This window comes from Aulonocara sp. 'chitande type north' Nkhata Bay, linkage group LG11, assembly GCF_057382095.1.
Source record: "Aulonocara sp. 'chitande type north' Nkhata Bay isolate Kocher_YH1m ecotype deep benthic linkage group LG11, A_spYH_male_GT1.1, whole genome shotgun sequence".
Taxonomy (NCBI): domain Eukaryota; kingdom Metazoa; phylum Chordata; class Actinopteri; order Cichliformes; family Cichlidae; genus Aulonocara; species Aulonocara sp. 'chitande type north' Nkhata Bay.
In genome coordinates this window covers 29,250,086-29,263,832 of record NC_141354.1, presented here as the reverse complement: position 1 = coordinate 29,263,832, position 13,747 = coordinate 29,250,086, and the positions used below count along the sequence as shown (strand labels likewise).

General features: G+C 39.9%; 1 protein-coding gene across 4 annotated transcripts in view; it reads left to right on the top strand.

Moving 5' to 3' along the window:
- The window catches only part of galnt1 (UDP-N-acetyl-alpha-D-galactosamine:polypeptide N-acetylgalactosaminyltransferase 1), a 56,913-nt gene that overhangs the window by 22,452 nt on the left and 20,714 nt on the right, over window positions 1-13,747 (top strand). For 3 of the 4 annotated variants that reach the window (XM_086311903.1, XM_086311902.1, XM_086311906.1), the window contains exons 3-4: window positions 11,129-11,268; window positions 11,364-11,532. In XM_086311903.1, coding sequence (XP_086168029.1) covers window positions 11,130-11,268; window positions 11,364-11,532 — 308 coding nt within the window. In that variant the 5' untranslated portion in view covers window position 11,129. Of the gene's footprint in view, window positions 1-10,823; window positions 11,034-11,128; window positions 11,269-11,363; window positions 11,533-13,747 lie in introns of those variants that run through there. The other variant, XM_086311905.1, reaches the window with a different exon arrangement.

Genomic DNA, 13,747 nt, shown 5'->3' with positions numbered 1-13,747 from the left:
CATTGTAGTTGACTGTCAATACTGCTGCCGGAGGCTGAAGTGCTGTTTTTGTCCCTGCTTTTTTTTTTCTTCTTTCAATTTTTTCCCCTTCATTAGCCTCTTCCAATTTTTTTCCTGCTTTTATTACTGATATGAGCCCTGTTTGCTCAGGATCGGTATTACCAGCATAACTTGTCCGATTTAGAAATTACCCTCGCACATCTGTGTGGGAGGGACACCTAGCACAGGAAAAGCAAGGTCTGTGTTTAGTAGGGCTGCACGATTTTGCATAAAATGAGAATCACGATTTTTTGGCTTAGAATTGAGATCACGATTCTCTCACGATTTTCTTTTCCAGTATAAATATTTATTGCACTTATTAACTGCACATCAACTTCGTAACAGTTGAGACTGAACATAAAAACAATAAATAAACATAAAAACAACAAATGTCTCACGTTTTGTTGTTGCTGCAACATGTTGTACTGCTTGAAATTCCGTCTCCACCGTTGCTCGACACTGCGTGTATAGAGCAGGTAGTGCAACAATAGAAAAATAGTTGCGGGACAGCACTGTGTAGCGTTTGTCTAGGGTGTTGATCATTTTCCTAAATCCCTCGTTTTGCACAGTGTTGATGGGAGCCATATCTTTGGTCAGGTGATAAGTGATAGCCTCCGTAATTTCTTTGTGCCTGCGGGAGTTCGACGTGTATAGGGAAGCGCTGTATAAGGTTCCCGTTATTGATGTTTGGGTGGTTGACCGGGACGGATTTTCTCCTGTCACTTTCTCCTCATCCCTGACGTGCTCTCCGTTGGTTTTCCCCTGCTAATTCACACGGCACAGCCTCTGTATCACGTGGTATAAGGCTCCGCCCTTGTCATTTGTTGAGAAGGAAGAGTGAGCGCTTGTTTTCATGCAGAGTACGTCCCGGATCAAAATGCGGTACAATCGTCGTCGTCGTCTTTTTTTTTTTTTTTTTTTTTTTTTTTTTTTTTTAATCGTTGTCATTTGGAAATGAGATCGCACATAAGTATGAATCGAGATTGCGATTTTCTAACGATTAATCGTGCAGCCCTAGTGTTTAGCTTGAAATAACTAACATTATGATGCCCAAAGGGGAATTCACACGCTACCCAGCAGTATGTGAAATGGTTCAAGTCAGCCCCACCTTTACCTGCAGGAACATTAACATGAACCTGTTCATGCATCAATAACTAAAATCTAGTTGTCATCCAAAAACAAAGTAAACATCAGAGTGAAATGGGTTATTCTTCACAGCAATTGCTTTTATTTCTGGTGCTTTAAAACATTAATAATACTTAAACTTGTGAATCTTATTTTATATTTTGAATGCAGGCCTTTGACATTAAGCTTGAATAATGATATGAGTCCTCAGGCTTATATGTGGGCTATTTTTTGACAAATATTGATTGAAATCTGTCTGGCCCCTCGGTGAAGACTGAACTATTTATAGGTTGTCACATAAAACTGTTGAAAGATACTATCATATATATCAGCCATTCCATCCTACTTGAGAGGTTTCATCTTGACCTTTATGTGAATGACTTTCCATGCTGTGTTTAAAGAAGCAGAAAAGAAGTCTTGATAAAATACCAAACACACGCAAAAAAGATTTTCTTTAACATTAGAAATTATGGATTAGGATTATTGACAACCTCTGCATTCCTCATGTACTGATGGTCATTCGAATAAGACTTTACGTCGACTTAATTGTTTTCAAACGTCTACCTGCTGTGCTTATTCAGAGAATGTTTTAATTTAAACCCTCTAGCAAAATGGAATCGAAAGCCTTTCTAAAAATCAATAAAGCATGCAAAGATTTTACCATTGTTTTGTGGCGTACGTGCTGATTAATTAGAGTGTGTAGAGTGTAAATGTGGCCAGTAATACCGTGATTTGGTAAAAAGCCAATATGGGTTTGCTCAGGGGAATGTTTTCAATAAATAAGGCCAGGAACCAGGCATTGATAATACTGGGGGATTGACTCTGCTTACACAAGTGGCTTAGTAGTACGTGCGGTCTGATATTTCTCAGCTCTGTAGTGGGGATAAAAAAAGCCCCAGGCTCCACATCTCAGGAAAACAACCAGACTATAGAACTGTCGGGAGAATGAAACTAAACAACTGAAGCAGGGCCTGTTTCAGCTCAGCGCTGCTGTGTTTAAGCACGTCTATTGGCTTGATTTAGATGTTGTTGTTGTGAGTGTTGTGAAATTGGAAATGTTGTGTCTGAGATGACGACAGTTAATCTTGACATCAGCTGATGTTGGGCACTCCTTTTCTGTACTCAGGTTAATCTTAATTATTAGATGGTCTGTGGAAATCATGAAATGTTCTCTAAGTGGCACCTTTTTCTTTTAGTGAGGTGACTTTCATGCTGAAATGCCGCGACGCTCACAACCATCACTGCAAAGAGAATAGCACCATTTTGATTTTGGTGTATTGATTTCTTTTAGATCGTTACTAATATCAGTATTTAGGCCAAAGCAAGGCCATTATCAATAATGCTGTTCAACCATATGTTATATATCATCTGTGACATCAACAAGGCATTTTCACCCAGAGAACTGCTGCTCACTCAATCTTTTCTCTTTTTCAGACCATTATTTGTAAACCCCACATGGTTTAGTGGGAAAATCCCAATAGATTACTGTTAAAGCAGGTATACCTAATGAAATGGCCGGTGAGTGTATATAAATAATAATAATAATTATTATTTTAAGCCCCTTTCAAAACAAAGATCACACATGAGTAAAAAAAATAAATAAATAACAAAACAATGAACAATAATGTCCACCAAGTTAAAATCATTAAGGATTCATGTGACATGTGGAAGACAATCAGAGTGAGTAAGCCAGTTTGCGGAGCTGCTTTAAAAAACGGATTGAATAAAATAATAAAAGAGTTTTTCTAAATAAACACCTAACACTGATCATTGAGACCCATTCAAATTTAAAATATATTAGTCTGAATGAAAAAAAAATTAAAAACTGAGAAAAAATGTAGAACATAAATCGGTAATCAATCCCAGAGCCTCGCTCATAACCTATTAATAACGCAGTCCTGTCCACCTGCAGAGCAGCTGCCTGACTCCTGACATGCTACATTAATAGAAAGTTGAACCTGTTTTAGTGCCTTAGAGTTTGTAGCTCTTAGTTCAGAAACTAGTTTAGCTAACTTTGCATGTATTTTCCGCTGGAGCAGAGAGCATCTACGCAGCAAACAGGATTGAGTTGACCTCCTCTGCCCTTTTCTGACACTGTTTCCATCCCCCTTATCTATTTCCACTGATGCAGCTGAGAGCATGTCGTGATTCGACGGGGAAAATGATATCTTGACTCATGGGGGATTTTTAAGTGATGATTGAATTCTTCGAGCTCTACAGGCTCGCACTAATATTAACTAAAACACTGTCACCAATGAATCTTGTGGTTAATTAATTATAGATTGCAGCCTAAACAAATTCTTTGTGTGTGTGTGTGTGTGTATGTGTGTGTGTTCTGGGTTGTTCATTAAAGTGTCTTGGATTTTGCATTAGTCTGAATCATACAATGTAGCCTGTAACTCATGGTGAAGAGAGCAACATGCCAAAGAGGTACAGTGCTCGGTATGTTTTTTAAGTCCACTGTCAGATGGGCAGAGCGTGTATTTTCTCTCCCTTTTTTTTTTGTTAACTGATGGCAGGTCTCTTTCACTCTCTCTCAGTCGTGTCCCAGTCCTTGGGTTTTTTATTTCCTCGACGGGATCAGTCTATATTCTGCAGTCAAGGTTATGATCTGGATATTAAGCGAACCCAGCTGATTTGCCTCAGGCGACTGTGTACTCCTTAGAGAAGCATGAAGACGGGGCTTCAGGCCACCGTGTTCTGTTTCTATTTCCCTCCCCTAATGTTAGCCTGAGCCTTGTTCTGCTCCAATTGAGATGCATTACGACTGTTCAGAAAATCAGCGCTCCCATCAGCGTTGTCTTGGAAACTGTTGAGCTTATCAAGCCTATATGACCCAAGGACAACTCGTACACCTGAATAGCACCGTCTCTGGTTTTCCTCTTAAGGAAGCTTCAAAAAGGCAGCATGTTTTAGACACTTTTAGAAACAAAATACACCTGGTTGTATATTATGATTTTTAAAAAACAAAACAAAACAAAACTGCTATACAGAGGGTCCACATTTGTCGTTTAACATATTTAGCAGGACAAACTTTGTGTTTATTAGTAACACTCATCATCTCTTTCATTTGCCCTCAGTCACGTACAGTATTATCTCCCTGCCTTCCTCTGAATATTCTTTTATACATATAAACATGAAATCCCTAGAAGGGAGGATCCTCGCTCGCAGTCATAAATTCTAAAGCGAGTGAAGTGCTGGATCCTCTTGCTGAGTTTTTCCAAATGGTTGTGAGAAATAGTGGTTGTGCAATCTCTAAAGGGGGATTAAGCCTGTGGAGAAAAGGAGAGGAGGGGAAGATGAAGCGAGACACAGAGAAGGATGTGAAGGAGGAAATTGTGTTTTTGTAGGGAAGTAGTGATGGCAACCGCTATTGAAAGGAGAAAACATCACTAAGAGAGAAACGGGAGGGAGTGGGGGTGGGGCGGCTGGGAACGAGAGTGCATGATGACCAGGATGGAGGTTTAAAAGAAAGATGGAGGAAGTGCAGTATGCTAATGGCTTAATAAGAACAATGGAGAGTTGTGGGTCTGTTTAACGTCATATGAAACCAGGCTGTTTAAAAGAGACTTCAAAGAGACTAGCACCCAACATAAACTAAACTGACAGACACTCACACAGAGAGGCAGAGCCCAGAGCACCAGGGGGACCGGAGGTGTCCTCTGCCATGCCTGATTAGAAATACAGTGAGTGGAGAGGCATGGCTGAGAGACAGCAGTAAGCAGGAGTGTGTGCGTGCGCATGCTTTTATTTAATGTATCTGTTGCTTGAAGCACTGCGGTCTACATTCTCTGTGATCAAATGGCATCTCCGGAAAGAAGCTGACATCCATCCGACAGCATTTTTGACATGATGCTGTGAACAGGAATATGTAAGTTTTTCTGTGATGGAAAGCTCCGATGTTGGTGTCCTTATTCATATAAGAGCTCTGCTATGTATGTGTTGCACCAGAAACAGTGAAGAGAGAAGTATATCCAAGATTCTGCTACATTGTGTGGTTTTGTGTTGTTGTTTCATAAAGGTCAAGCAAGGCCGACGCAGTCTAGCAGCTGTCAGTGAAACAGAAAGGACGGAGATTGCAGAGCGAGTACTGAAATTCAGCCTTCCTGCTAGTCCTGGAATTTGAACAAGTTTGAGAGGACGGAAAAAAGTGAGATAAACAGTCTTGTAAATTCCTTCAGGATATCCGGGGGAATCTGAATTTTCCAAATCGTTATTTTCCAGGAATCTACTAGGAACGATTTTATAACTGGCATGTTTTGTTTTATGATGGTTTTCAGTCCAAATTGTGACAAAAGACCAAGCTGGGTTTGAGTTTAAAGTGCATTACAGATGTGGTCGGGTCCTGCACTGTGGCTTACAGGAAAAAACAACAGAAGATAACATCAACGGTAAAGCAAATGTGAGAGCTATAAAGAGATACAATAACACATCCTATAGCATGGTGATTTTGTAAGTGCGCTCAGCTTTTTCACCAATATCGCTGCACAAACCTCTAGCACCTCTGCTGTGAACCATAACTAATGTTAGTAATGTGAACATACTGCACAGTTCAACACTCAGTACGGTAGCAGCTTTACAGAACGCAGCAACCCCTGTAGCTCTCCTTCAGTCACGCATGAGTGCAGACTGCCAGATGCCACAATGATCACCTATTAAACATTAGTTTCTTGTATAACTGTATATAAAGATGTTAGGGACAATAGCAAGACTGTATATAAAAGATAGACCTGGAGATGATTTTAAGAGTCTTGGGTTTGGCATTTTGCCCATTGTGTCTTTGGCGTTTTGGAGCCAGTTAAAAGAGAATGTAATGAATGATTATGTTATTATGGTAACTAATGCTAGAAAGGTTTTTTGCATCCACACTCACATATGTGTGCTAATTAGTTTTAACATCTTACTATAATACAAAAAATCTGTGCAAACAAATTTGCCACACAGATGCATTGTAGGCCCCTTGACGAGCTTTATCCATATCAGACATCATGGTGTCATTATGTGTCCTAGCAACCACTAGGCTAAAGTGGCCCATTTTTAGCATGCAGACCTTATCTAAGCGACCATCTAAAGTATATCAGTCTGCAGAGAGCATGAACAGGTCAAACTGTACAGTAGTGTGAGTAAAACAAAACTAAAAGATTCTCACACTCTAAATGGTTCTATTTCCCGCTGTCAGAGAAGTGCGGTAAATTTGCTTTAACACCACAAACATGATCTAGAAGTCCAGTTCTGTTACTTGATTAGCTGCAGTCGATTAGCCCGTCAGTAGCCACCAGTAACTAAAGGCAGCCACTGCATTAATTATGACTTAATTAGACCCTAATGGAACATAATTTGTTGGTTATGTAAAGATTCGCTTCCTGTACACATGCTGCCTTTTCAAAGAAAAGTAACGGAGACCAAACATTTTCTTTGTACCAGATTGTAAAGATGTTTATTTCTGGTATAGCTCTGGAGGTTTTAACATCCAAAGAGCTTCACTTCCTGGTTTGAGTATTTGTTTTTTCATCCCAGGTCAGGAAGTTTCCATTTGATGACAATTAAACAGTTTTTATTTGTTATATTACCGGTAATATTTTTCTATCATTCATACAGAAATACGACATTTACATTTTTATTCACATTCACATTTTTTCTGCTGTTTAGTGGCAATATTTAAAACACAGTTATTTTTCTACGTCTTAAAGTAGTCCTTCACAAATATGATAGATTAAACAGTAATGATATACACAAAACGTATTTGTCTGAAGTGTGTTTTATGTATAAATATCTATGATTTACACATCTATGTTAAGCTCTATGTTACTAGCTTACAATATCCCACTTACTATATCCTCACAAGAGAGTTTCCCTGAACTTGCTTTTCCCCTACAGATATTAAAAACAGATGTTTAATGTTTATTTTAAAATGTTTTTATTTCTTATTTTAAAAAAAATCTTGTAATTAATATTTATTTTGTGTGTCTGATGTTATCTAACGGAGCTGCAGAAGTGATGGTCAGGAAATGTTTCTAAAGGCTGATATGAGGTGGTTTGCAATAAGTGCTTTGTTTTCTTTTATACCTTACTCAAACTGAAACTGGTCGAGTGGCTAAGTGGGAACGTATAAACTGATGTAACATGTTACATTTTAACCTTGTCAAAAGTTGGTGGTGGTGCAGCAGTTCAATAGATTTCATTGGATGTTTTTTTCTCTCCCCAGGGGGTGAGAGATCACAGTTAAGCATGTATGTGCTGGTGGATGGATGCCCTGCACCAATTTTTTTTTCTTTCGCGTGTGAACCTGAGAGATAAAATCTTGCAAAGTTACAAAACGCTGTGAAGTAGAAGACAAGCTGACAAGACCTTTTTAAATTTACGCCTCCAGTTGAGTCAGCTTTTAATCCGAGAACAGTAATTTGCCCAACTCTGCTGGAGAGTACATTAGTGATGATTATTGATAAGATTTCATCAATACCAGTGTCATTATTGATTCTGCTAATAGGCCTTATTCTTTATCTATTTGCTTATCTATTCTTTATAAATTTTCTGTGTGAGGAAAAGGCCCACAAATGTTTTATTATTTGAAACAGAAGCAGGATAAAAACGGCTTTCATGTGTGCACTGCTCTGAGTCTGATGCCATAATTTCTTACTCTGGAGCTGCATCTGATAGATTAGATATTCTAGTTCTCGAATCCCATCCCTGGACTACATATATGCACATCATATACGGAGAGTACAGCTCTAACCTGAACACTAAAACTACTTGACTCACAGGAACAGAAGTCTGAGGAAAGACAAACAGTTAAATCTTCCCTCTTGTTTTCTGCTGTACACGGCACTTTGTGCTTCCAGAATCCTATCAGGTGGAATTTAGAAACGCTGCTCTGCAGTTCTCTTATTTCCCTGGCTGCTAAGCAAACCTAAACTAAGCTAAGCTAAGCTAGCTGTGCACAAACATCGTTTTTTTCCCTCCCGGGGGCACGAGAGAAATCACCGTGGCCAAATTAATTTTCTCCCTTCTGCTTGTGCTGCTGCAACCTGAGGGATCATTGAGGCAGAGAATCAGCCAAAGAGAAGGGAGATGGTGCTGAAGGAGAGAAGGAAAGGGGAGCAGTGGAATTTTAATGTGGCTGTGTCTTGTCTCTTGCTGCCTGCCAACGAAAAGCAATTACTATCATAGCTCCCCTCTCTGCTGTGTGTGTGTGTGTGTGTGTGTGTCCGTGTGTGTGTGTTTGTGCTTACCTTTGAGTGGGTGTCTGACTGCACTTTAGAACACAGGGATTTGGTATGTTAAAAGTACAAAGGGTAGATTGGCTCATATCCTGCAGGGTATTTGGGAACACTGATATACTAGATGGTTGTTGTGTAGAACTGGACAGTAGTTAGAGTGTTGTTTAGATATCGTAAAACATTGGTTTTTAAACTTTTTGTGCCCAAAGGGCAAGACAGATTTTCAAGTCACACCTGTATAACAGCCTCTGAGTGTCATCTGAGATGTCATCAGTTCTTTTGATTGCATTTTTTTGCACCACCTGGACCTACCATACAACACCTGTAATATTCTAAAAGAATGTGTCACAAGGTCCTCTGGAATGCAACTTGCCTCCAACACCTTATCAGACACATTCCCGCAATCCAACAAACAGTTTAGCTTCCTTTGGTTCAAATCCAGCTCTCTTTTTGAAGCGGGCCAAGCGACTCTCAAAAGGGATGTTTGGTTTCCAAGTGCCTCCTTAACTTGCTTGGCATGTCAACCTTAGCCAACTTCTTCTAACAGATGACGCACGCAGGCCAGAGGGCAGGGGGTTGACACAATGAAGCTATAAGATGGCCAGCTTACAGGACACCATCTACATGCAGTTTTCATTTTTCCCTTTTGTTTAGCTGTGGGGTCCTTGGCATTGGTTAGTTGTGGCTAGCTTGCCATAAAAATGAATTCCCCCCCCCTTGCTGTCAGGTTTTGATGTGTCAAATATTTGTAATATGCACCATCTAGAAACTGTACAAACAGACTTTTCTGGGATTTTGTTTTTTAGTTTATTTTTTAGTGGATAGAATTTGTCAACACACAGGAAATTAAAAATTCATTTGTTTGTCTTTGTGCAGTTGTGTAATGCAATATTTATGTATGGTTGTCACAAAATCCCAAGGCACACTTGGACTTAGTACACTGATGTTCTTTGGCAGCCCCATTCTGGAACCACTGCCTTTAAAAAACAAAAAACAAAATCGACTCTATAAACAATTATAAACGTTCATTGTTCTTAGATTTATTGCTTTGTTTCTCCAGTAAGACAGGAGTCCGTCATTTTGAGAATCTCACTGAGTGTAGAGACGACCACTTAGAGGGGCCCTGATAAAAAGCTTGACAGATAGGAGACAGGAGTCAGGCAGACTGATGGACAGGTGGAAGTAGAGCTGGGCGATATGAGATTTTTTCATATCACGATATGTTTTTTTCATTTCAGGCGATAACGATATCTATCACGATATAAGCCAAATAACTATATTTGTAAGATTTAAATGTGCCGTTGCTCACAAGTAAAATGTGAAATAATCAGCAGCTTGTTTTTATTTAAATATTTATTTCCCATAATAAGTTCAACAGGGTAGATGTACTTAAGGAACATGAGACTTTTTCAGATAAATAAAAGGCAAATATTGCAAACTACACAAAAGACAGCCGCTAAAGCGTTTAAGTTTCAAAATAGAACAAATGAAACAGACTAAATTGTCAATTCCACTTAGAAACAAAATATTAATTCTAAAAATAAATCTTAGTTTGTTTTACAGAAGAACAGACAAAACTGACTAACTTTTGTCAATATCAAATAAACTGAGAACTAAAAGGAAATTCTCAATCTCTCCTTGTTGTATAGCTTAGCTTTTCAAACAGTTTTAACAGTTACTTTAGTCTGACAAAAGCCGAATGACGAATTAGCGCTTCCAGTCAGAGACTGAGGCTACGTCCACACGTACACGGGTATTTTTGAAAACGGAGATTTTCCGTTTTCGTTTTAAAAAATAATCCCGTCCACACATAAAGGCAGAAATGAAGGAAAACGCTGCTATGAACATGCCAAAGCAGCAGGTGGCGCTAGATTCCTAACCGTGCAGAAATGTTGGCCAATCAGAAGTCTAGAAGCCTCGGTGGGAAAAAGTAAACAAAGCTGCGGCATAGAAGCAGAACCGAGTCGTATGTGTGGAGGGACAGTAACTGTGTGTATATGTAAGCATTTAAACACTGCAGAGAGTAGAAGTAACAGTATTGTAGAAATTCATTTCACCGAAACAATAACGTGGCGCAGTGTGACGCATGCACCAGTTTATTGTATTTCCAGACTTGCTTTCGGCACAATTTACAGTGCACGCTACTCTGTTTTTTTGTCAGACTTGAAATAGCCGAAATACCTTCACACTACGGAACTTCTATGGCTCTTCCGTTCGACAATCTCTCCAGCATTGGAACCATCATCTGTTTTCTCTTCGGTCACGCTCGGTTGATTTTTCTAGTCGGCACACTCATTTCCTCCATTACGCGCTGGCTCCATTACCCGCTGGCTGCTTCCCAAACAAACACACGTGGGGCTTGGCACTTGTGCTGTACTAACAAGTCACACGACGTGACGCTGCGGCTGTGATTGGTTCGGCTCTGCGCTACTTAATTTGGATTGGCTGACATTATTATTATTATTATTTTTTTTTTTAAGAGGACAAGAGCGGCGAGGTCTATCGCGATAGCTTAATTTCTCTATCGAGTAAAAGTTATATCGCGATACATATCGTTATCGTTCTATCGCCCAGCTCTAGGTGGAAGTGTTTCCAGCACTCTGAGGCTCAGAGCTGCAGGAAGGCTAAACGCTGAGTGGACTGAGTAGAAAGGTGGGAAAGATATGAGAAGAGTTGCCTCCTCTACCATGCTTTCAAAGAAACCCTCTGATGGTAACTACCCCCCACTTCTCACTCTACATTTTCAGGATGCGGAGGTTCGCCTACTGTAAGGTGGTTTTGGCCACTTCTCTGGTCTGGGTGATGCTGGACATGTTCATTCTGCTCTACTTCAGCGAGTGCAACAAGTGTGATGACAAGAAGCCGAGAGGACTGCCCGGGAGAGACGGTGAGGGTGTATCACCACACAAACCCATACACAGACACATTTTTATGGCACTGTCAAGCATCAAGTTTGAAAAGCTGAATATGTATCCTCTGTAGACACCATGTCCAGACCACGAGATGGGCCTGGTGAAGGAGGGAAACCTGTGGTGATCCCTAAAGAGCAGCAGGAGAAAATGAAGGAAATGTTTAAGATCAACCAGTTCAACCTCATGGCCTCGGAGATGATTGCTCTCAATCGTTCGCTGCCTGACGTCCGCCTAGAAGGGTGAGCTGCCTCTCCCAGCAACAAGTCCTGTGTTTTGTCATGATAATAACAATAATACATCTTTTATTAGTGTTATTGTTTTTAAATGGCATGACCTATACAGTATAGCAAAATTAGGTAAACTTTAGATAGGAGATTTAAAGAAATGTCTAGTAAAAATGTCATATCTTAAAATGGAATAACATACAAAAATAAATGTAGGTTAGAAGCACCTCTGAGTATTCATTAGGAAGTTATTAAACTTTGATACTCGGAGAGCAGAGAGGGTGTGGTGCCCTCAAAGATCTCAAGGGAATTTGAACTTCCTGAAAAACAGTCAGGAGTTCCTAATTCGGTATTCATATTGTATGAAGCAGGGCCTAAATATCTTCTTTGTGTTATGTTGTGTAGTAAGTATAAACATAAATCATTATATGTTAATATTAATAACAGGAAATTGTACATGTCAAATCTATCCAGTGCCACCTAAACATCGCACAGACAGCAGAATGTTTTCCAAAGATGTATGATGTTTGGGTTTTGTTTGGGTTTTTTTGTGGTGTTCACAAAGCTTCCCACAATTCATATTATTATTTTCTTTCCAGTTTCAACCAGCTTCTGTTTTTCCTTTTTGCAAATCATTTGAAAATGGTTTTCATGGAAAAAAAACATTTAAAAGACAAATGTTTTTGGAGAGCTTTCACACTGTGTTAAAACAAACTCTGCTGAGCACCATTTGTGTTGGTTTCAAAACTGCCAGTTGAGCTCTGGTGAGAATCAGTGTGCAGGATTTCATGACAGTAGATACGGTCATGTGAAAAGGAAAGTTTACACACGGCTCTGTGATTAAATGGCTTATAGGACCACCTTTAGTTGTAGTAACTGGAAGTAATCAGTTTTTCTATGACTGTATAGGTTTCTCACATCAGTGTTTAAGAATTATTGCCCACAATGTTGCTTCAGTTCATTGATGTTTGTGAGGGTTTTTTCACAGCTGTCTTAAGGCCCCACCACTGCATTTCAGTCAGGTTGAGGTCTGGACTCTGACTTGATCATTTCAGCACCATGATCCTTTTTTTAATGCTGCTCTATTGTAGATTTGTTGCTGTTTTTGGATCATTGTCCTTTAGCCTGACCCAATTTGGGACAAGTTTTATCTATCACACAGATGTCCTCACATTTAACTCTAGGTTACTCAGTGACTGCAAGGTGCCCAGGTCGGTTAAAGCAAAACAAGCCCAGCTGTGCTGATAGTTGCTGATGTGCTCTGTTTGGTTTTCAACAACATAACGTGACCATTATGGTCAAACATCTCCTCATTTGGTTTGCCTGTTGAAAAGATATTGTTCCAAAACAATTGTGTGGGTTTTTTTCTCTCAGATGCAACTTTGCAAAATTACCGTATTTCCCGGACTACAAAGCGCACCTGAATATTAGCCACACAAGCTAAAATCAGGGGAAAATCCTGTTTTGTACATACATTAGCCGCACCTGACTAAAAGCCGCAGGTGTTTCAATGTTGACTTATCATATGTAAGAGAATATGCACAAAGGGAATTGTCAGGAAAGAGATATTTTGAAAAACAAGTTATGGGTACATATTTGCATAACTTTTTAGGTATATGTACAAGTAGCGGTAATTACAAGTAGGAAACATGTACTGTGCTTCATAAATGAGTAACAAATGTAGTACATAACAATAACCTACAGCACACCAGAAAAATAGATTCGGACTACCTTTTAGGCTCAGGTGCAGCGACACGGCTTTAACAAGAAGAAAAGTCAGTCATTCACCACCATCTTCCTGCGCACTAAAACCACCAAAGTCCTCTTCTCCAGTGTCGGATACGAACAGGCTCAGGATGCCTACGTCATCCACTCTTCTTCTCTCCTTCGTTGTCACTTTCAAAACAAAAGAAATCCTCGTTGTCAGTGTCAGAGTCGAACACCCTCAGAAGGGCCGTGGCGGTGTCCTCCTCTTCATCATGCAGCAGTCCAGCCCTTCGAAATCCGTTGGTGATCATGGATGTTTTCACACTTTTCCACGCTGTCAGAATCCACCGGTGGTGTTGAGCATAACTTGCTTTTCGCAAGTTTATCGCCGCTCGTCATCCACGACTCCCGCTGAACGCATAGCGCTACTTTGAAGTTTGTTTTTCACGCTACTTGTACAGCACTATGTTGCCTGGCGGATGGACATGTGACCAACATACCACTCTTGAACCCCGATACTGTG